This window comes from Anabrus simplex, chromosome 5 (assembly GCF_040414725.1).
Source record: "Anabrus simplex isolate iqAnaSimp1 chromosome 5, ASM4041472v1, whole genome shotgun sequence".
NCBI lineage: Eukaryota > Metazoa > Arthropoda > Insecta > Orthoptera > Tettigoniidae > Anabrus > Anabrus simplex.
This window is the reverse complement of record NC_090269.1, coordinates 84,760,643-84,788,534: the sequence shown is the minus strand read 5'-3', so window position 1 is coordinate 84,788,534 and position 27,892 is coordinate 84,760,643. Positions and strand designations below refer to the sequence as shown.

The 27,892-nt window shown below is 40.7% G+C and overlaps 1 protein-coding gene across 1 annotated transcript in view; it reads left to right on the top strand.

Annotated features, from left to right (window-relative positions):
• The window catches only part of Ccn, a 1,015,103-nt gene that overhangs the window by 710,322 nt on the left and 276,889 nt on the right, over positions 1-27,892 (top strand). Inside the window, exon 4 of the mRNA XM_067148009.2 lies at positions 16,761-16,890. Within this exon, the coding sequence (XP_067004110.2) occupies positions 16,761-16,890 (130 nt within the window). The remainder of the gene's footprint in view (positions 1-16,760; positions 16,891-27,892) is intronic.

Genomic DNA, 27,892 nt, shown 5'->3' with positions numbered 1-27,892 from the left:
GGATGCAATGTAATAACGGAGCACGAATGTGAACCCTCCTTTCCCTTATCCATTTTGTGATACCTGACTATTTTCTTTATTTAATTTATTCCTTCTTGCTTCCGGTCATTAATTTTTCTTGTCATGGTCGCAATGTAGTATGGCTTACCGTCTGTGTCACCGGGCCTTCTGTCCCATTAAGTTTTATTGTAATCGTGTCATGGGATTGTTTGAATGGGCTCATCATCTCCTTCTTGTTTCTTTTTGACTTTTCTATCAAACATTCTATTTAAGTAATTTTGTCCACGTAGTATGAGCTATTGCTCCTGTTACTTCTGGATCCTTCTGATCCAAATCTGGTGTTTTGCTTCCCTCTGAAATAAGGGTAGCGAGTGTCCAATGTTATAAGTTATCAAGTTATAAGTTCTCAATATTCATTGTTTCCCGCTGGGAATATATTTAGCTGGCGCATTCATGTGAGTGCCAGGCCTGTAGGGTCCTTCAACGTTGAAGTTGGGAGTTATATCTCCATTTGAAGTGTGAATTTAAATATTGGAAGCTTATGCTTCTCGTACAATACACCAAATATAGTCTTACCATGGTAATGGCTGAAATTTGGGAGTTTGTTCGGCCCAGTAATTAACGAAGTTGTAAGGCTTTTTTGTTACTATTCGTTATTAAAACACTTTTTAAGATATTTGTTCTTGTTGTTAATAATTATTATTGTTGTTTTGAAAAAGAAACAGAAAGTAAGGGTCAAAATAATTTAGGAAATACATTTAAAATATATACGTTTTGTTTGGTCGTTGTGTCCAGGATACTAGATTATGCTGCTTCTTCTCCTCTACTACCCTTGTGCCGTAACGATTATTTTTCTTCGATAGACCAATAAGGCCCATGATTGAAGTCAAAACTTACATTAGAATTAAACATTAAAATCTATCATTACAATAGGTCAATTCAATAACGGAAAATGAAATATGTCTAAATAAACCAATTTCGTTCGCAGAGATGTATTATACATGCTAGTCCATTTCTTCCTGTCTTTTGTATCTTAGAAAGTAGCTGTTGGTTCCTCTCCTCATGCACTGTCCTCACACTATCCTGCCGCCTTGTTCTCAAGTGACTTCTTGAAGCCTCCCAGCTGGTTGTGAGATTAAAATGCTTTTTTAAGGGTATCCTCTGCGTGAACAGCGACACATTTTTGAAATGGTGCAGCGTAGTCCTACTACTAACACACGGTCACTTTTTGTACTTATCAATGTTCCACGAACACGTGTATAGCGAACATTACATGCGGAAAACTTGTACACAATTCAAACTGTCAAAGAGGTTGGGTGGGCAAGAGACATACGTGTGCGTCTCTAGCCCAAAAACAACCAAGCAATCTAGTATTTCTTGCATCGCTTTTCCAATGTCAGGTTGTACAAATCGTCAAAATATATCATGTTCTCTCTCTTCTCCTCTCTGCGTTGAAAGTAGAACCAAAGATTTTCCTGAGAAATGTTCCTTCAAAAGCGAGAAATGTGTCTTCTTATCCCACAGTCATATAACAAAACTGGTCTTTATACGGTCATACGCAGGGAATCCAAGGTGTAATGGTAACTATTCAGGGATATGCCAAGACCGATCTTGAAGCAAGAAACTTCATATGGGCGTGTGACCTATTCCGAATGGTTTCCGACATAGAACACATTTAAATGTACATTTGGTTTTGGGCTAGTGGCGAGCACGTATATATCTTACCCACCCAACCTCTTTGGCGTTTTATTCTAGTCCAACCTACATCGTCGCTTTCAACCTCTTTGCTCGGGATGTCTTTCTGCCATTAAACTAGCCCGCTGAATGCGCCGTTGTCCATGATGTGTTGTGTGTGAAGTAGTACCAGGGATTGAGAGTGTATCAGAGAGAGCATCGTTTATCTGTATTTGTACACCCGCTGACTAAAATGCCACACATCTACACTAATAAAGAATAATATACAGATATGGTGTATGTTTACGACTTCTGCGATGGTAGCGCTCCCGCTGCTGTCGAGGAATACAGTCGGCGTTTTCCGACACGTCGAATTCTTGATCGTAGAGTTTTACTAGAGTTTTCTGCACATAACGAGAAACAGGTATTGTTCCAAGTTCTCATTTTTCTTCTGAACGTGTAATTCAACAACCTGTGTCGGAAGAGCAACACATATTCAGTACCAGCTCATAGCGACTTTCTGCACGAATCAATGTCCCTCAAACACGTGTATGGTGAACATTACATGCGAAAAACGTGTACCCATTTCAAAACGTCAAAGAGTTTGGGTGAGTATGACATATACGTACGCGTTATTATCCCAAAAGCAAATGTGTATTAAATGTGTTCTCCCTCAGAATTAATTCGGAATAGGGCATACGTCCATATGAAGTTGTCTTGCTTCAATGATCGTTCTTGTCATATCCCTGAATTTTGAACATTTCTTCGGGGACACCCTCTATAGATGGTTTTGCTTTCATTTTTCCAATATTAAACGTGATATAAAAAGTATTTTAAGTTAAAAATAACTCGTGTTACACCGTCCACGTGCCATCACGGTCATTTTTCCGCAACCATTAAGGCAGGGCCTCTCAGAGTGCATGCGCGTGGTGCATGCACTGTGCACGGTGCAAAAGACGACTTGGCTTGGTTGACCAGAGTGCAGACCCCCCACTCCTCGATTTGGAGCAATAGCGCTAACTCTCTCTTTCCTTACCCCTCTCTCGCTCGCTCCGCCTGTCTCCCTCTCCCCCACTTGCGCCGTAGCGCTCCAAATCCGGGCTGAGTTGAGCCGAGTATAGCCGAGTATAGCCGAGTAGCCCAGAGACGAAGCGTTGATCCGAGCCATACCGAGCGGCATCGAGCGGCACCGATGCACAGTGCATGGAGCTCTTGCGCCTCGCTCTGCACACGTGAGATTTTGGGCGTTTGAGAGGCCCTGCATTAAGGTATTCAAAATAATACGAAATCCCATGAACTTATGAAAATTGATAACATCCTACTGGGGATGGTGTCCCAATTAAACAAATTCGAATCCAAGTCTAACCTGTGAAATGTATGAAGGAAGGCTTAATTCAAAAAATTAACACTAAAGGTAAAATTTGAAATAAAACGAACCGTAATGTGTGAAAGGTAAAAAGGATTTGAAGGGAGACTTACACGAACATCCCTGTGACATTACAGAAATATAAGCTATGTGTAGGTTAGCCTCACATACCTCGAGAATATATTTTCTCATGATACCGGCTGAAAAGATAACAAACATAGCCTACGTAATTTAACAATAAAATCGGCAGTGTACGTGTTAAAAGTACATTCTTTAGGCAGGAAGGCAAATCTTGAAGTTGCTTTTAAACAGTAATTTTCAATATTGCCTGCCTTCTTAGCCAACCAGCCATAGTGCAGTGCGCGACTGTGACCCGTTCACTCTCACTGGATGCCGGGCTGAGTGGCTCAGACGGTTGAGGCGCTGGCCTCCTGACCCCAACTTGGCAGACTCGATTCTGGCTCAGTACGATGGTATTTGAAGGTGCTCGGATACGTCAGCCTCATGTCGGTAGATTTACTGGCACTTAAAAGAACTTCGGTACGACTAAATTCCGGCACATCGGCGTCTCCGCAAACCGTAAAAGTAGTTAGTGGGACGTAAAGCAAATAACATTACTATTACTCTCAGTGACTCTTCAGAACTTATGACTGGGCAAAGTAAGTACCACCTTGACAGTTTTGAGAGGAATGCCAACCCAGAACATAAAATTCATCTGACCGGAATTTCAGGTAAGCTACGTTAAGTGCTTCAAAAGCAAGGTGTTAGAGTTGTTGCCTAAATCCTTGGGGAGGGTGAATAAATTCTTGCATTGTTATTACTTTTTTTCTTTACAATCGACTTTACGTCGCATCGAAACAGATAGGTCTAATAGCGACGATGTGCCCTAATTAAGGCACAGATCCAGCATTTCCCTGGTGTGAAAATGGGAAACCGCGGGAAACTATCTTCAGAGCGGATGCAACCTCACAACTGCGCGCCCCTAACGTGTACAGTATATAGTGCCAACTCCGTTGTCTAGGGGTAGCAAGCCTGTTTCATTATTGGAGGCCCCGGATTCGATTCGGGCGTGATCAGAGATTTATATCTGTATCTAAAGTCTGTTTCAAGGTCCGCTAATCCTACGTGAGAACAAATGGGGAGCTATCTCGCAGTGAGATAATGATCCCGGAGTAGAAAGTCAAGAACAATGGTCTAGAGGATTCGTCGCACTGATTGCGGGTTATTTCAAAATATGAAGAACATTGGGTGACGGTGGTGGTGATGGTGGTGATTATTGTTTTAAGAGTAAGTACAACTGCGTAACCATCTGTATTACACTAATCAGAAGGAAAATGAAAAAGAATAAAGGTATAGTTAAAAGGAAGAGAAGGGACACGAAGGGCTTCAAAAATTAAAGACTGCCTAATACGTCGGGGTTGGAAAAAAAAGAGGTGTTCTTTTCCAAGGGGGTCGGATAGGAATTATGAAAGTGAGGAGGCAGCCACAAGTAGTAGCATTGGCAGACTGAACCAAGGAACCCGTGGTAGCCAACCATGCTCCCAAGATGAAAGGCCCTGGCTTACCTATTATTTGCATTTTACGCCAGGCAGGGGATACAGTGGATGCTATTCTATTGCCCCCACTGGCAAGGTGAACAGGCCTTCTGGCTGAGTAACGGTGGCTTGGTAGGCGAAGGCCCTTAAGGGCTCTAGGTCCAATGTATGTATGTATGTATGTATGTATGTATGTATGTATGTATGTATGTATGTATGTATGTATGTATGTATGTATGTACAGTGGTTGATCATATTATTAGGGCCACTAGCTGAAAGTTGTATTTTTCAAACTTGATAAGACATACAAAATTAAACGTCACTGATGTACATTTAATTAATCTAAAATGAACTTTTGACAAATATATTACACAATTTTACATTTGAAAAATTAATGAAAATCATGAAAAACTAAGGAAACTAGGAAAATCTAATATTTTGTAACACCTCCCTTCGCAGCAATTACCGCTTCGACTCTATCTGGCATACTACAAATCCATCTGAGGCAGCTTCTTTTAATTTCATTATCATGATGCCACACATTGATTAGTCTTTCGATCAGTTGGATCTTATTCGTGACATTATGAGCACAAATTTTCCTCTTCATTAGCCCCCAAAGGTTCTCGATCGGGTTGAGGTCAGGAGAATTGCCAGGCCAGTCCAGAACCTTCACTTTGTTGTCCAGAAGGAACTTTGTCACAGTTTTAGCCTTGTGACAAGGTGCAGAGTCATGCATAAACACAAATTTGCCATCTGGGAACCATTCACGAACTTGTGGAAGTAGCCGTTTCTCCAGAACCTTAATGTACTGGTGTTGGTTCATGGTTCCTTCGACAATATACAGGTGGCCGGTTCCATTACTACTGATGACGGACCACACCATGACACTTAACGGGAGCTTAACTGTCTTGACAATGCAGTCACTATTGTATTTCTCACCCTTGCGCCTCCTCACAAATACAGATCTGTCATCAAGGATATGTATTGATGACTCATCCGAGAAGCAAACCTGGAAAATATGTAGTTTTGCATTAAAACCTGTTTACGCTAAGTGCGGCTGAGCATAACAGGGACGAAGTAAACAAATTACAATTTTTTGTAAACAGCTTACCCTTTTCCATTCATCAGCAGTCCAGTTTCGATGTTGTTTTGCCCATACTAGTCGCTTCTTCATCATGGTTGGTGTCAGTGATGGTTTCTTTGCTGGACGATGACAAGTGAAACCCAGCTCTTTGATCCTCCGACGAGCTGTCATTGAAGATACGTTGATCCCCGCTTGTCGAATCTTTGTTGTAATGACTTTCATTGAAGCTTTTCTATGTTTAATGACGATATTTCGTAACAGGCGCTCTGCTCGTGGAGAAGTGATTCTTTTGCGGCCACATTTACCCACCCGTTTAGGTGACAAATTCGTGCCTTGGTCAGTTTTTTCTTAATTCTGTCCACTGTTGACTTTGAAACAGAAGTGATAGACGCTATTTTTCTATGAAAATAATCAGTATTCTTTACAAGTGTTTTTATTTCCAAATTTTTACTAGGAGAAAGGTCTTGAGCTTTCCCCGTGTTTGTTTTCTAAATACCCGTATTTTTAAGTATATACTGAACTATAATTAACTGTATTCTACTCTTGTCACTTCACTGTATCACTTAAAGAGCAAAATTCGCACAAGAGATGTAAGGAAACAAATCTACAATAAATCACGTGTGTTACTCCAACAACAGTCAGCAAGCAACTGTAACATAATTGGCGACCCTCTCAATTCTTGACCAGAGTTTTCATTATTACGCTCCTTAGTGTAGGGCTGATTGTTGAATTTAACTATGGAAATGTGTAATTAATAATATCCAACCATAAAAATAAGCAATAAGTAAACACTTAGAAAATAATAATGATCCAAACATAAATTCTTCAATTTTTACCTAGTGGCCCTAATAATATGATCAACCACTGTATGTATGTATGTATGTATGTATGTATGTATGTATGTATGTATGTATGTATGTATGTATGTATGTATGTGTGTATGTATGTATGTATGTATGTATGTATGTATGTATGTATGTATGTATGTATGTATGTATGTATGTATGTATGTATGTACCAGGTGTATGCATTAAGTTTCTTTTCGACATTTGTGATAAAGAAATTTGGGAAATTCATTGTTTGTTTATTCAAAATATTGGCCATCGGCTTCTACACACTTCACCTATCTTTCAGGTAAGTTATGAATACCGTGCCAGAAAAACTGCTTGTCTCTTGCGGCATACAATTCGTAGAGCCATTTTCCAACTTCCTCGAAATTGCTGAAGTGCTGCTCTGCGAGCGCGTGCCCCATTGAAGCGCCACCAGGTCGAGAAAGTACGGCGGATGCGGAATGATGTCCCATCAAAGTGTGTTTCACTGGTTTTCCTGTGTGAGACCGCGCACTGCCGTGTAACAAAATTACTTTGCCATGTCTTCTGGCCCATACCGGTCGTCTTTCGACCAATGCGTGATTTAAATTAAACATTTGTTGGCGATAGTGTTGTACAGGCAGGCTTCACCTGGAATTGCTCGTCTTCGCACTTTTGTGGCCTACCAGAGCGCGCACTGTCTTTCACATTGACATCACCACGTTTAAATTGTAGAAGCCATCGCTCACATGTGCTAATCAATGGAGCGTGTTTATCATATGTTTCTACCAGCAAACGACGACCTTCCACAGCCTTTCTCTTTTGATTAAAAAAAAAAGCAATGCGTGCCACAAAGTTTCTTTTTCAGGCACAAACGTCGACATGATCACTGAACGATACAACACAGACGCTAGTGTTTGGCGGACTCAATTTGTGTGTGTTAGTAGGTTAATGTCAGACAAACTAACTGACGTATATGTCAAATTCATATGCTGCGTACTCTTCGCTGGGGCCATCTATCAGTGTGTATGTGTGAGTGAGTGTACAGTACGTACTGTGTGATAATTTTGTATATCGAATTTCTTGAGACCCTGTTGAGTACAGACAGACACTGTACTAGTTGGTGTGAAGTACAGTACAGGGGCACATGAAATCGGGGGAGCTGTGGGATATCGCACTCCATGACGAGTGTAATTGTGTTTTGCCGTGAGCTACGGTTAGTTAATCCTATTATTCCCAGAAGATTAATTACTTGCGGTTAGAGCTGGCATAAAATAAGACAATGGCTGTTTCTTGTACGCTAACGAAGAGCTTACAATTCCGCACACGTAGACTGCGCTGCAAGCGATAAGTAGCACAGCGCCTTATCTCGGTGACCACGTTATAAACTACAAACGGAGGCGATACGACCAGAGAAACTGTTTCAGAGCTATCACCTTGATAAACATCAATGGCCTTTGAAGCAACTTTGGAAGTAAGTACTTCAAAGCGCTTATACGGACTTGTGCTACTAAAGGTGATGTAGCTCTGTGCAGTGGAGCTAAATGATTGGCAGTCACTCATTAACAGTACTCTGAGGATGAGGGAAAGTTGCTGGTGGTGATTATCCTTTAACAATAGATGCAGTCTAACTGTCTCAGTGACCGCTTGACGTTAAAGTTATTCTGGAGGATAAAATATTAACAAGGGGAACCAAACCCAAGCCTTATGGCGCAATTGTCCCGAAGGGCTATGTCCTACCAAGCGACTGCTGTTTGGTCCGAAGGCCTGCAGATTACAAGGTGTCGTGTGGTCAGCACGTAGAATTCTCTTGACATTTATTCTTGGCTTTCTAGACCGTTAACTAGGGTAGTCAGCCATTTTTAACTTATCGTTCAAGCAAAAAATATGTTCAATATCATGAGGACCTTATTCACCAGCCGAGAACTCAACCTCCAGCTCAGAGTTCAAATGCTACGGTGTTATGTCTTTCCTGTCCTTCTGTATGCTTTCGAAGGGTGGACGCTTACCCCTTTATTGGAGAAGCGTATTGAATCTTTTGAAATGTACTTATACAGAAGAATACTCCGAAGAAGACAAATGAAGAAGTCCTCAACATCTTGAACAAGAAGAAAGAGCTTCTCATAACCATCAAGGAGCGTAAGCTCAGCTACCTTGGGCACATCGTGAGAGGTGAACGATACGAACTTCTCCGACTGATCATTCAAGGGAATATTGATGGGAAAATATCTGTGGGAAGACGGAGAAATTCCTGGCTGAAAGACTTGCGGCGGTGGTATGGACATACGTCGACAGAAATCTTCCGTGCTGCCGTTTCGCGTGTAATCATAATCAATTGGATCGCCAACCTTCGAAGGGAGACGGCGTCATAAGAAGAAGTTCAACTGTTAGAAATTACATTATAATTTTTATTTGACAGTAAAATATATTTAATTCTTATTAATGCAGAAATATTCGCTCAAATCGCAAACTTGAAGTACATAGCTTTCCTGTATCTTTCTAATTTCAATATTAAAGTTGTTCACATTTTGTTGCATTTGTGTGTCTAGAAAAAACATTACACTGCGGTTTTAATCAACGTATTACTATACTATAGGATCGGTCTCCACTGTACTCTGTCTGCAGCTACAAACCGCGGAAATAAATCGCTCGGACCGCTAGATAATTCATCTACTTGTTTTCAAGGCCAAAGTGATAGGAGAGAAAGATGAACCTAAGCGATAGAACTAATTAAGCCAGAAAACTATTACAAACGATCAAACACGGAGAGGTATAAAACGGTCGCACAGCTTAGGACACAACGTATCAGATACCTTAATTGAATTCCACTTAATACAATTTCTTTGTTTTTATTTGTGAGTCCTCAGTCCGAAGGCAGCTTGGATCCATAAATCAGTTCTACCATCATTTGTCACACACTAACTGGACGACGCTAAACAGGCGTACTTGGGAAATGAGGAGTGAGATAATTTATCCTCGCTTTCCTCACTCAAACAGAAGATACTATCACATATCAAACTGTCAACAAGTAGATTGAAATGCACGTACTAGTCGCCCTATGAGAGTCATTTTTACAGCATCAATACCTGGCAGTATAAGGAGTGATATTACTAAGAATACAGGTTTCTGAATGAAGATACCCAGTGTTTTGCCCTAGAGTACTCGTCATTGCTGAAAACCCTGCTTAGTCCACCGTTGAGTATTTGTCTATGTAAATAATTTTCTGCCCCTGCTGAAGAGTAGGGTAGCCCATCAAAATTGAGTAACGTCAACTCTCTGGCCAGAATATGAGCTGACTTTAGATGAATGACTGAAAGACTATTTGGAAATTAAGGGGTTGTTACTTTGATGGTGAAGGGGGTAGACATTACCTAAAACAAGTCAGCTGAATATTTGAACAGTTGCTGTGATAGCAGAATATTCCTCAGAAAAGTTTATTAACATAATGGGGGACGCAGTGTTTTACCGATAGCTTCTCCATAAGTGGCTTTACGAGGGGAAAGAATGGAGCCATCTTCTTTATTTAAAAATTGAAATATGCATTTTATTAGTTACATTTGAATACTGCGTTTGAAGCCTCATAAATCTACTGTACCTTGGACGTTTATTCAAGATAGATGGAGGTCAATGTTTTGTCACACCATTATCCAAGAACAGATGTAACATTTCATCGTGTGTTCAAAATTGCAAACTTCAGCTTTGATATTGCTATAAAGCGATTCTGTGCGAAAAATATTGCGTGTAATATTCCACTTGGACTTACTACATAGCACGCTCCCGTTGTGTGCTTTGTATGTCTCCGGCGTTCGGAAAATAATCCTTGAATCGTTGCTTTAATTTTCTCCGTAATTACTAAAAAGTCGCTTGGTGTTAGGTTTGGGTAAACTTACATGTCATTTTGATATAAACATGCCTTATTGCTGGTGGTCATCTGAAAATTGGCGTCGCAAAATCACCGAGGCAAAAGTGTGACGCTATATTACGTAGCAATCGTGCTGGCTGTGATGTGAAGTACTGATGGATGGCCATGACTGAGAGACATATAGAAGGCTCTTTTATCAAAGAGGTCTCATCTGGTCATACTCCTGAGAACAGATTATTCATTCGTGTTGGTTTCATAGGCCTTAAATAAATTCCCTCCTCCCCGCCCTTCATTTTGGTGCAGTGAATCCTACACTTGTCGACTCAAAATTCCGTATAGATGTCTTTTGAAAACGATTCGTTAGATGAAAATACGAATGTTGGAACTTAAATAGTGGCAACTATTTATTTAGAACAGATACAAAAGAGTTACAAGTTAGCAACCTTTATTGTCCTTCACTGTAGTCACCAGCGTTGTGTATAACCCGTTGATGTGGAAGTCGTAATATACCTTTGGCAGAGCCTCTTTTGTTGATGGTGCGAATGGAGCGGTCTACTGTCTGTCGAATCTCTGCAATAGTTCTGAGCTCACGTATCGTCTGATTTCGATCACTATCCAGTAACACGGCAAGAGCATGCACTTCTTCTTCACTGACGCTCGTAGGACGACCTGCCCGATGAATGTCCACCACAGTTTGCCGACCATCGTTGAAGGCTTTTACCCAACGTACCACTGTTCTGCAAGGCAATGCAGATTCCCCGCAAGCCTCTTTAAGACCTTGATGACACTGTGATGCTGCACAACCTCTGGCACATTCAATCTTGATCCAACTCCGTTGTTCCTGTTTGGAAAACGTAGTGACAACGTTACGTTAAGGCGGGTACTCACTAGGAGGCTGCAACATGCGACGGTTGCTGCAACCTTGTATAATGTGTAGGCTACGTTCGTCAAACCTGAAGGCGAACACCAGTAGTTCCACAGCATTCGTTGTGACACATGCAACCATGTCATCCAGTATACTCGTCATAAGTGCTGTATATATTCAGCTGCATTACCTAATCGAGGACTATGAACATCCCCGTCGTTGGTGGCAAGATGAGTTTTACAAAGGTAAAGCTAATTCCAGTTTGCTTCTGGATTTGAAATCGCAAGAAATAAGTGGATATTTTAAGAATTTCACTCGTATATCACCGATCGATTCCGAGTATTTATTAAATTTGGTTGAACCGAAGATAAACAAGGGACACGAAATTTAGAAAAGCTATATCTGTTCAAAATAAATTGGCACTTACTTTGAGATTTTTAGCCACCGGTGACAGCTTCACCAGCTTGCGCTATCTCTTCAGAATATCCAAGCAAGTCATAAGTTGTTTTTCTTTTTTTTTGCTATTTGCTAGGACTGGGAAGGAAGCGGCCGTGGCCTTAATTGGGGTACAGTCCCAGCATTTGCCTGATGTGAAAATGGGAAACCACGGAAAACAATATTCAGGGCTGTCGACAGTGGGGTTCGAACCCACTATTTCCCGGATGCAAGTACACAGCTGCGCGCCCCTAACCGCACGGCCAACTCGCCCGGTAGCCATAAGTAAATTTGTACCACAAGTGTGTCAAGCAATCATCAGCGAATTAAAAGATCACATAGAGGTAAGGATCATTTAATTGTATTTCATTTCATTAAACATATTTTTATGAGACGTCATTGATATTGAAATCATTTGGCACTTCACTGAAGGGTCCCATACTAATATAGAATTGTGATATAATTCTATTAAATTTAGACAGGATTCCTCAGAACACTCCATGACTTCTGCGCGTCCTGACTACGAAATGTGCCTGGAACACGTCAACGAACACACTGCGCGCCGCTTTGTGTTCTCCGGAATACCGACAACCAGGTGGATCACAGCGCGCCTCACTGCGAACGGTTGCAGCAACGAAGCTCAAGGCGTACTCATTAGAAAAATATGGTTGCAGCAACCGTTGCGTTGCATGTTGCAGCCTCCTAGTGAGTACCCGCCTTCAGACCGCTAGCTCACACGTGACTGTGTTTCTCTCGCTTGTGCGCACGCAAGTGATTATGGGAAGAGCGAGTCCATTTGCTCTGAGGTAAGGTAGGTAAGCAACTAACGTGTGCTATGAGCGACAACATTAGATTCCGTTGCATAGCGTAGCGTCTCCACAGCACTGTTGCCACTATTTAAGTTCCAAACCTCGTAAATTAATCCTGCTCAATTTGATTTAATTTATTGAAAGATTTATGATCATTTGACTTTGGAAAAGGAAATTTCGCAGAGAGAGAGAGAGAGAGAGAGAGAGAGAGAGTGGACAAATCCCATGCTCTTCAAATGTTAATTTAAAAATTGAAGTTCAGGATAACCGTTCTGGTGTTCAAAACCTTTTGGCAGCACTTCTGTTAAGAAAAGGAAATACTTGTTGATATTTTATTTTAAATACAGAAGAAGTGGTCACTAGTGGGAGATAAATCCACAACCTCCCGATCCCGTGTCGGATACTTTACCGATTGAGCTATTGCGACCTCGGTTATATTTTAAGAGATCTGAGCTGCATGTCTGGTAGGCCTACTACACCCAGCTCTACTGTACAGTGCGTCCCTAGTTGCCCGCTGCGGGCCAGTATTACTTCAAATTACCTACCTGTTCCAGCTTTATATTTCCAACCTGATATTCAGTTTTAGATTTCTTACCCACCGAAATCACTTTAGTCTTAGAAAGGCTAATTTTCATGTCATACTCATTACACATATTATAAGTACCAATGTGCTTTTAACATTAAGACCAAATCGTCGCCATAGGTCAAACTGCTTGCCATATTAACATCTAACTGAACCCTTCCATGCCACTTTATAATTTTCATCAGATAATCAGTGTAAACTATGAATAACAAAGGCGAAAGATAACAGCCTTGTCCAACTCATGTAAGTACCTTGAGCCAATAACTCATTATACAATCATTTCTCACAGCATCCCAATTGTCAACATAAATAGCTTTCCTCTTCACTTTATTAGTAAGTTGGCACCTTAATACCAGAAAGAAGTCATCTGACCGTTACAAAAGCATACCACAAACTAATAACTTTCATTCAACCAAACAAAAAAACAAAAAAAAGACTCTTTTTTTTTTCATTTGATTCGTATGGTTGCAAATGTTAATTGCAGCAATCAAGTCGTTAATCGTCTCCTTCAAGTTAAATAACTTTCCCTATAGTCACTGACTTTAAACTATTCTCAGTGAACCTCAAAGCATTATCTTGAAAAGCATTATCAAAATACAACTATCAATACGGTTTGAGTGACGAGTTTAATATCTCTGCGTACCTGTTCACGTAGTGTCACCTTCAAGCCGAACTACCTTGTCCAAAGAATGTAGCAAATTGCTCACTTGTCTTGTTATTTCTAATCAATGTTTACCACATAAATGTGGTGAATGGTTCCTTAGTCCCTTAACCCTCGACTGGCGTTGTGAAAACTTTGGTGCGTAAATGGCGTTGTGGGGTCGAAAATGATACCATAGAATGGATGACTTCAAACACCCTTTATTTAAGTTTCAAAAATAAATACATGTCAATTATATTTCCTTATACCTTTTTCATTACCTACAATGAGAAATTAATATCTTTACTGATTACAGAATGTGATAAAATGCACTATTGTTTTACCGTCACTGATTTTAAAAGAAAATCGCACTCCGATGAATTAAACTTAAATGAAAACAAATTTTTAGTGTTCATTGCTCCAAAGCTAATTCAAAGGTATATTTAAATATTATAGCGTACAAAACTTATAAAAATTCTGAATTTACCAGTTATTTACATCATTTTCACAACCAGTTAAGGGTTGGAAGTTTGACAATAATGTCCTGACTTTGACGTCTCACTTGCCTTTTGGGTTCGGTAGCTGACCACTTCTATCTGTTCCTGCCAGAGAAAGATGACGGCTGGTTATGGACGTCTAGGTTGTCCGTGAAACTGCCCTCTTCGTCTTCCTCGTCTTCTTCTTGTTCTGAATACGTGTCGTGCTCGGAATTGTAATCTGGATCATTTTCATCTAACAGATCGCAGTCGTCACTTCCTTCGGCATCTTCCTCTAAAACACTGCGATCCTAGGATCACAAACTGACCCGCCAGGGTGAGATGTGGAAGCCATAGCAAGGCTTACACGAAGAAAAAGTACCGAACACGCACTTCGAATGAATATGAACACTTACAAAATTTTAAGTCGAGACAAACTCCGTAACACAAATGCAGTTGTGGGGTCGTAAACGGCACCACACAATATTTAAATCAAGTTCCTGAGAAAACCAATATTTACTAAACGCTACAACTCCATGTAGCAGTTGAACATGCACGAAGTAACAGGTACAGTGAACGGCGAGAGCCAGAACGGAATACGAAGGGAGGGCCAGGGTTGTACAAACTCACTGGTATCCTTAAAGACCCCACAACTCCAGTCGAGGGTTAAATATTTCTGTCCGAGTATTTACAACGAAGGCTTTGAAAGAAGAATGGAATGGAATGGAATGAGCCACCTGTTAGCGGGCTGAATTATGATAGACGCTTTCTGCTTTGAGGTAAAACGAATAACAAACGCATTCATTTACCCGTACAGAAAATAGTTAAAGTTACTATTACTATTACTATTACCATTACCATTACTATTACTGTTACGTTCTCAGGACAGGGGAGAAGCATATACAACATACAATTGTACGCTTCGACGAAGAGGATACCGTGATGGTCATCTTCTGATCATTCAGGAGAATAGCAAGACTGATGTCAAACATGCATTGACATTTGCATGAAATAGTGGTACGTTAACGCATCATGGAACGCATAGTGAAAGGAGGATATGCACCTGTAATGTATGTCAAGAGAATTTGAACGGAGGATAACCTCAAGAACTTAATTACTGCATATTGTATACTTGTGTAGTCTCACCCCCGAGTGGATGCAAGTGTATTTTTCAGGATCAACAATTCGCGAAAATGCACTGTTACATTATTGACACGTGTAAACTTTTTTTCCCAGGGAGGGTTTAGGTTCCTTCTTGGTGAAAGCGTGAACTTGCACTCTTCGTTCTTCCATAGCTTCTTCTCCGAATGTTGTAGACGTTTCTTGTAAGTTCTTGAGAGCGGCAGGCTGCCTGCCCTCGACTGCAATGCTGCGAGCCTCTGCACACCCAGTGTTCATGCTCATATGCGGCGCTCAGTAATGTTGGTAACCGCTCGCCCTTGCTCGGGCGTGAAAATGTAGCATCGTACGCCTCTCGTACGGTCCTGCCGGCCTCGGCAGCGGACGAAGTGGAGATGTGACGACGGATGGTGAAGGGATCCGATCCCTAGTGAAGGCACGCCCGGCCGGGTGAGAGCCCGTGCTCGGCGGCCTATGAAATTTTAGTTGGCGGCCACTCGGTCGGCCAACGGAGCAAAGCAAGTCTGTGTCCCGCAGGCCGCACTCGTCGGCGGCGGGCTACGACGCTCGGTTTCGCCTCTCGAGCCAGCCAGCTCCCTGGTTGATCCTGCCAGTAGTCATATGCTTGTCTCAAAGATTAAGCCATGCATGTCTCAGTGCAAGCCAAATTAAGGTGAAACCGCGAATGGCTCATTAAATCAGTTATGGTTCCTTAGATCGTACCACTTTACTTGGATAACTGTGGTAATTCTAGAGCTAATACATGCAAACAGAGTCCCGACCAGAAGTGGAAGGGACGCTTTTATTAGATCAAAATCAATCGGTCGGCTCGTCCGGTCCGTTTGCCTTGGTGACTCTTAATAACTTTGGGCTGATCGCACGGGTATACAATATGCAGTAATACGTTATCAAAAAACAAACTAGAGATTAACGAATATAATAATGCACTTCAGGACCTGCTGATCTCATGATATAAACTGAGCACTGTTCCTGCATTGCAGGAGGCCATATCCCTTAGGAGATTCACACGCCTTATTTATTTATTTATTTATTTATTTATTTATTTATTTATTTATTTATTTATTTATTTATTTATTTATTTATTTATTTATTTATTTATTTATTTATTTATTTCTCCACTTTTCGTCAATGGTTCATGAAAGGTGCAAGCGGTAGGCCTGTCGTGGGGAATTGTATTTCTCTCCCATCAACCAAATTATCTGGTTCACGAATGTATTCTATGACCGTGAACTGTTGCTAGATAATATGCAGTGTGATCAAATTATAAAAGTGAGAAATTAATTTCCAGTGAATCTTCTGTTTCTGTAGGAAATTTCTGATATGGCACTATGTATGCACGGTAACGGCGCTTTGAAGATGTTATTTTGGTTAATTTGGTGACGTGTAGTATTATGATCTTCCAGAATTACTTTTTAGGTAACATAGAAGTGTCACTTTAAGAGAACAAGTGGGTCAAGTGATGCAACTTTCTTTGTATTTCAGAACGGAACGTACGCCTGTGCATCCCTTTGCCCTCAGGAGTACATCTCACCTCAGGGCTCGTGCAGACATCCGAGACTAGTCGATGTGCCTGGTCAGTGCTGCCGAGAATGGATGTGTGACAGCGCCACTGGTAAGTAAACTCAATGATTTCCGAATTGTTCTTGTTTTAGTGATTGCGCACCACACACCCCATTTAATAAGGAAATAAGAAATGCTAACTAGTTATAATGTCCTTGAAATACGACGAAGTACCTTGTGTACAAGGTGCGGGTTCTGAAGCTGTACGACAGGACGTGGTGTCTTGCCAACAGCTCGTGTAATGGTTTTCAGAGTTCTTCTTCCACCATGACAGGAAAAAAGGACAGAAAATAACTCTTAATTAATTAAGACCACGACCACAAATTTCACTGTCCCATCCCCTTCTCATCATGCGATAGTAAGCAGTTTGTAGAATATTGGTTTGATATAGACTCTCGCGGTATAAGTCAATAGACATTTAAAACCAGATAAAATCGAGAACAAATTCAACGAAAGTAGTGCAAATCTCGTAGAACGTCCTGTTTTCTACAGGTATCAGGAGAAATTGTTGCGAAGAACTATGCAACTTCTAATACCGTAACTAGTGTATGCGGTTCAACTCACTTTGTAAAACGTGATGTTTTCCAGGAGAAAACCGGAAGATGAGGTAGAGCATCACCCTTACATGAAATAAACCAACAGAAGTGGTGCTGAAACTTTGTGAAACGTCATGTTTTCAAGAAGTAACAATATTTACGATCGATTCATATCAGGGTGGACTTAAAGTATGAACATATTAGAAATAAAAGATATTTCGTGCACAAAATGAACAGGAACACACCAAGAGAAAAGAAAGAACACTTAATGACACTTTGTGGTTGGTCAATAGGCTCCTCACATTACCAGTTTCATTAAGAGGTTCAAACTAACGATGTATAATGTACAATCACTTCACACAGAAGATATGGTGTTCAAGGTCTCTGGCACTAATCAAAATCTTCATAGCTTGAGTCACAAAGTAACATATCTTCAGGTAATCTACTTTACAGGCGAGATTTGGTGTCGATGTTAAAACACAGAGCGGAGGGAAGCTTGGCTAGCCGGTTGAATAATTTCTTCGGTTTTAATCGAATGTAATGATAATTGGTGAAATACCAGTTTCTTTGTGCAGTGGTTGGTGATGTACAAACTAGGGAGCACTGGTATGGTGCGGAGAAGTTTATTCTGGAAGGTCTCTACATGTTTCAAGTGACTTATATTGCTGCTATCGATAGAGGACAGGCATACAGGGTCCTCGAGTATATGAGCGTTAGAGTTTGGTCATAGGGATAAATAATTTGAAAATAACGATTATACATCTCACACCCTTGTCATTTTATGAGCTGCAGAAATTAGCCAATTAGATCACTTCCCGGGTCAATTCAAATGGGCTTTGCGAGGTGGCTTGAGAGCACCAATGGAAGAAATGAACTTCTCCAGAGTTGGATTTGAACATCGGCCTTCGAACTGACTGGGCCGCTCCAGAGAAAGTACGCTACGGTGACACAGGGAGGAAACCCGTGCTTTGTTTGTGTTTGACGCTTATATCTCGGCATGGCTCTCAATCCGGTATTAGACGACGCACACATTTGGCAATACCACCTCGCAAAGCCCATTTGAATTGACCAGAGAAGCGATCTGATTGGCAAACTTCAGCAGCTGTTAAAATGACAACGGTGTGAGATACTGAATTATTATTTATCTGTATGACCAACCCTCTAACCCTCATTCGAACGTCGGGCGTTCCCATTTCACATTGTTTGAGACCACTCTGTCTGTGATGATCGGGCATATATAATAAAATCGCGCAGTCGACTGCTAGACGAGCGTGTGCCAGAATGGTAAGTCTTGTAATACGAGCATGCCAAGTAAGACGCGTGTCTAAGACAAACACAAGATATTTAACAGGAATCGCCGAGGATAGCCAGTGGTTACTTACAGTTGAAGAGGAATATAGGGTGATACAAGCGCATGATTTTTTTCTCTCTATCCTTTTGACATTAAGGGAGATGCACCACTTCGTGAACTACGTAGTCTGCTGATCCTAAAATGTTTGTAATGTGTTCGGAGTCCCTCTTCCTGATTACAGTGAGAAGTGAAGTCACTGTATCATCGGTCTATATGGTGAATCATTATGGTTGTTTATGAATATCTAAGGTGAAAATATTCAAGAGAAGTGGGGTTCGAAATTAATTCTTGAGGTACTTCTGCTGTAATTTTCCTGGTGTGAAGTAGTAGTATCAATACGGAAGACAAACTGTCTGTCTTTCAAGATACGTTCGATCATGGTGATCAGACGGTAAGAAAGGCCAGTGCAGTATAGATTTAAAGTCAATTCAACATGCCACGTAACTATGTTGTTGCGGTCCTGTAATCCTTGTATTCGTAACCAACAGTAATAAGTTCAATGATTCGCAGGAGTTGCTGAACGATAGAGTGGTTAAGGTGGAAGAGAGATCCGAACTGGAAATCTGGTAAGATATTGTTATGAACAATAGATTTGGATATTCTTCGGTGAATAATTATCTAAAACGCTTTCGACAAGGTTACGGAAGACTGATGGGTCTATAACTTGAAGGGTTGTTGGACATTTTGTTGGGTTTATAAAAACTATAATTTCTGCCGGTGTCCAGTGGAAACTGGTACAGTTGAAGCGCTACATTTAAAGTTGAAGTAAGGTAGGTGAGAACTTTCTTAGTGAGGTTCATGAAAACTATATACGGTATGAGATCATGTCCCTGTGACGACTTTGTGGGAAGACACTTTGATAATATGGCGTAGTTTACTACGAGAAGTGAATTCAGTTTTGGTCGGAGTTGTGGGTTTATCACAATAATTCTTTAATTCAACGTTAACCGAGTTGTCTGGAGAATGTGTCGTTTCATTTGGTCAGGACATGGACTCATTGGTGTTTGCAAAAATGTTGCATTGAATTTTCGTTAAAATTTGCTTTACGCCGCAGAGACTCAGATGGGTTACATGGTGATGATGGGATAGGAAAGCGCTAGAAGTGAGAAGGAAGCGATCGTGGTGGTAAATAAGGTAGAGCCCCAGAATTTGCCTGGTGTAAAAATCCGAAACCACGGAAAACCATCTTCAAGGCTGCCGATGTGGAGTTCGAAACCACGATATCCCGAATGCAAACTGTTTGCTACCAGACCCAAACGGGTCAGGCACTTGCTCGATGCGTTGCGTTGATTCTTAACATCCGAATAGAGATGGTCGTGATATCGTAGTGGCGGAATGATGGTGAGTTCACGAAGAATGCGCCTGGTCGCTATTCAGAGGCTGTCCAGGTAGGCTGGTTGGCTTAGATGGAACTTTCGTGAAAGAACGTACAGAAGTGTAGTGTGTGTTATTAAAATGAAGAAGATCTTGAACAATATCTCTCTATCAAGGGTTTTCAATTTATATGGTTGTAATAAACAACATTCCAGCATTTCTTGGAGGTGATTCCAGTCGACTATTCCATTTATGAAATGTGGAGTGTACGGTGAATAGAATGCTCTCATATAAAAAGTAATTATTACAGGACAATGATCTGAATGAAGTCCTGATAAAAGTTGTGTATTTCACGTTGGATTCTACAGTTGCATACAAGCTCAGTAGGTGCAATAACATGTAGCCTATTCCATAGGTTATAGTAGCGTTAATTAGACCCCATCCATTAGAGTTCATAATTCGACAGCCCCATAATTCAAATTTTGAAGTAAAAGAAAAACCATCCCACTACAGCCCTTGAAGGGCCTTGGCCTACCAAGCGACCGCTGCTCAGCCCGAAGGCCTGCAGATTACGAGGTGTCGTGTGGTCAGAATTTTGAAGTAAGGTCTCCCAGAAATAATGTGAGGTATCCGCTGGTGAGTAGTAATTCCAAGTGTTTTTCGTTAACTTATGCTTTGGTGGTTTATAGGCGCTTATCGTAGAAAATATATTCATATTATCGCTACTGTAACGGTTCAAATCCTGTTACAAGGTAATATCTGTATTATTATTATTATTATTATTATTATTATTATTATTATTATTATTATTTATTTACTTTATCTGTGAGATTACTATTATTATATCATTCTTATTCAATTCGATTCTGCAATGCTTGTCGCTTGCATGATTGTAGTTAACTGTATGCATATATACGTATGTGTAGAATAACACTAAATACATGTACAGTGAGAATTGTTATATATCAGATGTGGATGTGACATTGCTATATTGTGCAATACTGCTGGAGTAAATGCAAAGTCATCGCTACGTCATGGCTACGTCATCGTGCTCATTTAGCACTGCGCTCACGGTTTTGGAGTTTCTTAGGGAGCCCCAGGGGATTTCACCATTACATGTAATATTTGTCGCGAGGTGGGAGTATATTATAACTATTTCTGGAGACTACGTAGGTGCGTCAACCAACGTCTATAAAAGGTGGCTGCACATTGTAGCGTCAGTCATTATTCAATTGGAAGGAGAGGCGACAGTTGGTCGGAGTGTGAATGAGATGGAGACCGCAGTCGGTCAGTCAGTCATTATTCAATTGGAAGGAGAGGCGACAGTTGGTCGGAGTGTGAATGAGATGGAGACCGCAGTCGGTCAGTCAGTCATTATTCAGTTGCAAGCAGAGGCCTAAGTCGGTCAGTCAACGACAGTCAACGAGTGTGAACGAGATGGAGAAGGCTCAGTGAACCTTAAGTCTTTGGTCATTGAGAGAGTGAGGCCAAAGTTGGTCGGTCACTTAGTTGAAGATACGGACGGGAAGGCTTACAACGAAGTCATAGAAGGATAGACCTGCAATGAGGTCATACAGTGCAGACTTACCAATAAGTCATATAATATGGAGAAGAAGCAGTCACAAGGATGCATCCCAAGTTACGCGTCACACATCTACAGTAAACACCAGATTTAAGGAATACGTCGTAATTACACTCAAAGTGTTGAAGCTACAGTCAAGTGAAACAGTGAGGGATATATTTTGTATAAATTGTTAAATGTCCGGTCAAGAAGAATTCAAATTCATGTCTAGTTTCTTTCAGTTGCAATGTCATAATTTTATATTCTCATCTGTTTTAATCGCAGCAGTTCTCACTATTTTATTGACATTATTTAGAGAATATATTTTCTTCTATCAAATGAATTCGTAGTATTATTCCAATGACAGTGAAATATCTTAACCTCAAAATTAATGGGGAAACCGAACGCCAATCTCCTTTTCCCAGAACTTATATTGCCCCCATTTTTCCCGAGCTAAGCCCAGCCATCGAGCGATGAGTCCCAAGGTGGACCGTTCGATCGTTGGCTATCACTTTCTAGAGGCATTTAAGGGTTGTAAGGATTGATGACCAAGCAGGATAAAAAGAAATATTAAAACAACACTCTGACATTTATTCACATAAGCAATTAAACAACAAAATATTCTTGCTAATATTTCCTTTTTACATAACAGAGCTTTCATAATATCGGGTTTCTTCCTCGATCTAGAGTGACTTGTGTTCATATCTCCAGCTCTACTGTGCTGTAAATGAAACCAAAGAAGTAATTAGGCCACTTGCCTTTTTAAACCAAACATTTGACTGAAAGAACTAAATAAACATGTGTTCAAAGTTTCACCAATTTAAAGTTGCCTCAACACGTGGTCTTTACTATGTACACAGCTGAATTAGTCATTTACAATATTTAATAATGGTTAATGACACTAACATGAACTTCAGTAGCAAAGAAAAACTGTTTCCAAAACTCTCAAAATTAATTAATTATTATCTCGATTATTATTATTATTATTATCATTCAATTAACCTGTTTCATTGTAACACGATCGTGTTCTTACTACTTCTCCACCGCATCATTTATCTAATGTTCATCATTAGTATTTCAGAGTAATGATTTTTGATTAATTATTAATGACTTATTTTTACAATGTTTCAAAGCAATCATGCGGCTGACAAATTTCTACCTTTGATCTTTGCATTTCATTTCTATTCAAATTAATCTTAAAGTATTTCAGATTTTTAGAAATTTACATTGCCAACGTGTGAGCTAGTTAAATAAATTTTGTTACAAATCGAGTGCCTTTACAAAGTAACGAGATGATCTTTCCTTTTAAATCTCGCAAAAAAAAAAATTAAATTCCTTCCTAGTCTTCCTTGACTTAATTTAATTAAACTTTCCCTTAAGGGCATGAAATTATTTCTTAAGGCAACACACAACGATGAATGTGATCCGCGTCACGGCGAGTGCGCGACCAGATCAGAATTAAATGAAATTAACATGGCACAAGAAAAATATACACATTTACACACACATTCACACTAGGGAAACACGTTTTATGTACACTATTTACAACGAATCCTGACTTGGCAATTTTAGTTATGAATTTTATCGATGGTCGGGACGCGTAATGTCTCGCAAAAATAATTCGTGTACAGAAATTCTCTTACATCAATGGTGGCTAGTGATCGAAGTCATGAGTATCACTTGATAGAAATACATTTCACATATCAGCGCAAGTTCATCTAATTCATGAGATTATGATGGAAGATTCTAGTAAATCCATAAGCACTACCATCATGTGGGCTACAGGTTGAATTTACCGCAAGCGTGAGCCTTACTCGCATTATTTTTACTTCCTACCTGTGAAATACACTCACAAACACGTGCTCCACTAATTATAATCTATCTTGCGCTCCAAATACACAAGAATAAATCAATATCACCACTAATTCATCATTTACTCAATTATGCAACAAATATCCCTCAGGATAGGCCATATTCCAGACCCTACATGAACAGAGCACATTCTATCTCACATTTAGGAATTCTACAGTAGTTTTATGGCTCACGAGCGTTAACTTCTGTTTTACCCGATCTTTAATCAACATTATTATTATTTTAGTGATTATTACATCTACTGATTCTCCTGGAATGTCGTAAAATTAGATGACTTCATCATAAAAAACAACAAGTGATTTTAAAAGACACTAGGTTCGACCCTATTCACTCAAAAATGTACACGCAAATTTTCCGTCCGGTAACTTTCAATATTACAAAGAAAGTGGATTTATCGTGTGGTCAGTGATTATTAAACTAGAGCTCCTTAAGCATGGGAAGTCAGTCAAAGACAACCTACATGTCTACTCTAATAGATTTCAAAATCTCATTCACACGTACCTAGTCTACCATGACACCTTAAGAAGTAGGAAAATGAAACATTTCTAACTACAGCAAACTGATAGATCTACGACTTAAGAAGAAAGATCTCTAGTTGTACAGAAGATAGGACAGATAAATTAAATTAAAAAGGTACTCAAGTTTTTGTAGAGTTCGATTCCCGTCGACAGTCAGTTATTTCAGCATACTCCGGCCAGTCTTCTTCCAATTACCAGAGGCGCCTTACATTTTTACAGCTCCATGGAGGCTCTGCGATGGATGTCCCTCGATGAAATGATGTTGGTAGTTGCGGAATTCTTCATCTTGAGATCTTCAATTCCAAGACGTCTTCGTTGATTGCTGGTCACAAGCTGTAACTGAGATAACAAAATTGAGTATTTTGCACAAGCACGCGCAGAATATAAACAGCTCGTCTACACTGTCACACTTAACTTGGCTCCTAGGTGTTTTTATTCCACAGAATTCACTAATTATCAGACTAAATTCTGGTAGAACGGGCGTCGACTTGTCTTGAAATTTCTCCTTCCACGTGGTCCGGTGATGTGATGTTTCACGCGGCGAACAAGCATTAAGAAGAGCGTAAAGCGAAGAGCATTAAGCATTAAGAGAGCGATTCACTCGAAGCAAGGTCTTTTATAATTAGCCCAGGAAGGCGTGTTCTTCAGCGAGTACGGTAATTGGCTGATGATCACCTTTAATTTGCGCAGACTATTCCAGAAACAGGCTGAGTCGCGCGTGCGAAGGCAGTCACGTGGTTAGCTATAACCTTGACACAGTCTTGCCGGTGACGTATCGCACCCCTCTGAACGACAAAAAAAAACTCGTTCACGGCTCGCCACAAGTTCCCAAGTGATGTGTTGCGGCTTCAAGCAGACAATAAAATTTTTGCTTTCCACTTGGTAAAATATTCGTAAGATCGCCAATTTTCACGGGGACATCTCTCCCTTGGTTGGAATATAATTTCGTTTGTAGATGAAATTATTACATAACAGTGTCCATTACTATTGTTCCGGAAAATTGGTTATTGAATCACCTGGTAATAACTTAGTTGAGCTCGCGATAGGTGTGAGACTCGGAGTTCCTCGTTCCGCTCCTGGCATCCAGTAGCCTAGTCTCTCCATACAGGGTGTTTCTCACGTTTTATTTCTATCTTCAGTAACTTATTTTTCCCTTTTAACAGATGGTTACACGGTGTCAGCTAGTGGTGTAGGTGTTCGGTAGAGTCTTAAATTAGCGGCATTGTGGACAGCTTCGTAAGATTTATCCAAACTTTGTATTTTATAGGAGTTGTTGCCAAAGACTTTAATGATCTTGTAGGGTCCCACAAACAAGGGTGCAAATTTAGCATAAAATTTGCTCGTAGGCTCGGACACAGCTGGTCTCCTCAATAATACGTATTCATTTAATCGGAGAGGTCGGTGAAATCTTCTCCCTTGAACTCTTCGGTTACGTCTCTCAGCGTGGCGTCTCAGTGATTCCGTTGCCTTCTCAATGTTTTCCTGGGGAGTAGGTCTTATGGTTCCAGGACACTGAATGATGTGATCCCAAGATCTCACAGGGTAATTATTAAAATGAAGCACTGATGGAATTTGGGAGGTAGCTTCGTGAATAGTGCCATTAGAACATTCCATAATAATCGGAAGTACATCTACCCATTTCCAATGAGCATTCCCGCAGAATATTCTACAGAACTTGGCCAGCTCTTGCATTACACGTTCCGCTGGATTACTGGACGGATGTCTCACGGAATTTAGTACATGTTTGATGCCCAGTTGGGTCATGGCTTGCTTGAATTCGGCCGAGGTGAATTGCGGTCCGTGGTCTGTTAGAATAGCCTGAGGCTTTCCCATGTGAGGAATTATATTCCGGGTGATTCTCCACAGAACGGCTTTAGTGGTGGCCTTCTGGATTGGATATAACGTCACGTACTTGGAAAACACATCGATGGTCACAACCACATGACGGTTCCCTCGCTTAGAAGTTGGAATCTGACCGAACAAGTCCATTGCGTAGAGTTCTTTCGGAGCAGATGGCAAAATAGGAATGGGACTTTGCTGTAATAAATGAGAGCTTGGTTTGACTCTCTGACAAGTGTCACATGTCCTGACGACATCATTTACAAAGGTTCTCAATCCTTCCCATGTGAATGATTCTAATATCGTGGCAACAGTCTTATCTACTCCACCATGACCTGTAATTCTATGGACGTGCCAAGTAAGAAGTTCCCGTAGCTTCGGCGGTATAACAGCTCGTAGTTTCGTCCTAGCAGAGTCAATGAACTTATACAGGGTCCCATTGATATAACGGAAATTTCTAGCTTGTCTCTTTATTTTCCGAAATCCTGGCTCGTTTGGGGTAAGTTTGTCTTCGAGATAGTCAATGATAGGCCGTAACTTAGGGTCCCGCTTCTGTGCCTGTCGAAGGTAACCAAGTTTGCGTAGGAACTCGTGGTCTTCCTGAATTAACGTTATCTGATGTATCTCTGCGACTTCAGAATTAGGGTTTCGACTCAGGCAGTCGGCTAACAAGTTGTTCTTCCCGGAGCAATGTTCTAATTGGAGGTTAAATTGTTGTACAAAGAGTGTCCATCTGAAAACTCGTTCGGAAGCCATAGTTGTTTTTAACATGAAAGTTAATGCACGATGGTCAGTCCTGACAATGATGGGAAATCCGTAAATTAATTTCTGCCAGTATTTGAGAGCGTAGACTATGGATAACATTTCCAGTTCAGTTACGGAGTAATGTTTTTCGTGCTTCCTTATCTTCCTGCTGACGAAAGCCAAGTATGTCCTGTTTTCAGGGTTCTCCTTGTCTTCTTGGAAAAGAACGGCTCCTATCCCAATGTTTGAGGCATCAGTTTGTAGAATAAAGGGCCTAGTAAAGTCAGGGTATCCCAGCTTAACGTTGTTTACGAGCATTTCTTTCGTCTTAGCGAAGGCTTTGTCACATTCGGCGCTCCACTTCCATCTATTGCCTTTCTTTAGGAGATCCTGCAATGGAGCAACTGTCTGAGTGTAGTTAGGACAGTGGTTCGAAAAGAACTGGGCCATTCCCAAGAATTGCCGTACCTGTTTCACTCTCATAGGCTTAGGAAAATTACTAATGGCTTCGATCTTGACTGGGTTGGGTTTCACGCCATCGCCGTCTATGATGTGTCCCAGAAATAGGATCTCGGACTTGCAAAAGTGAGACTTCTTCAGGTTCACGTGGAAGCCAGCGTCGGATAAATTCTTAAGGAGTTTCTCCAATTTAACGAGGTGTTCCTCTAACGTTTCACTCGCTAGGAGGAGATCATCAACATACCTCGTTGTGAAAGCTTTAACCTCGTCGGTTAGGCATCTTTCGAGTGCTCGGATAAGCGCGCAGCCAGCGTTACGGATTCCGAAGGGTAGCCTGCAGAAAACATAGGTTTGCTGGTCGTATATGAAGCCTGTCAATAGCCTAGATTTTTCTTCGAGCAGAATATGGAAGTAGGATGACGTAAAATCAACAGAAGAGAAGTATCTCATACCCCTGAATTTTCTAATGACGTCTTTGATCGTCGGAGGCTGATCATTCTCCGGAATTAGCTTTTCGTTCACGGATCGAGCGTCTAAACACACGCGCAGCGATCCGTCTGGCTTAGACACGACTACTAAAGGGTTAATGAATGGACTGCTAGCTTTCATGACGATTCCATCCCTCTCCATTTCTTCAATAATCTTGCCGACTCTGGAGTAAAATTTTTCCGGTATCGGATACGGCTTCTTCTTGAAGGGCAACCAGTCTGTCACAAGAAGTGAGTATTGAAAGTTGGGAATAAGACCTGGTTTGGAATCGAACAAGTTCTTATATTTCAGTAGCAAATTCTGCAGCTGAATCTGTTCTTTTTCCGTACCCATGGCTTGCCTTGATTTCTCAAAAATGAGATCGAAGGGGT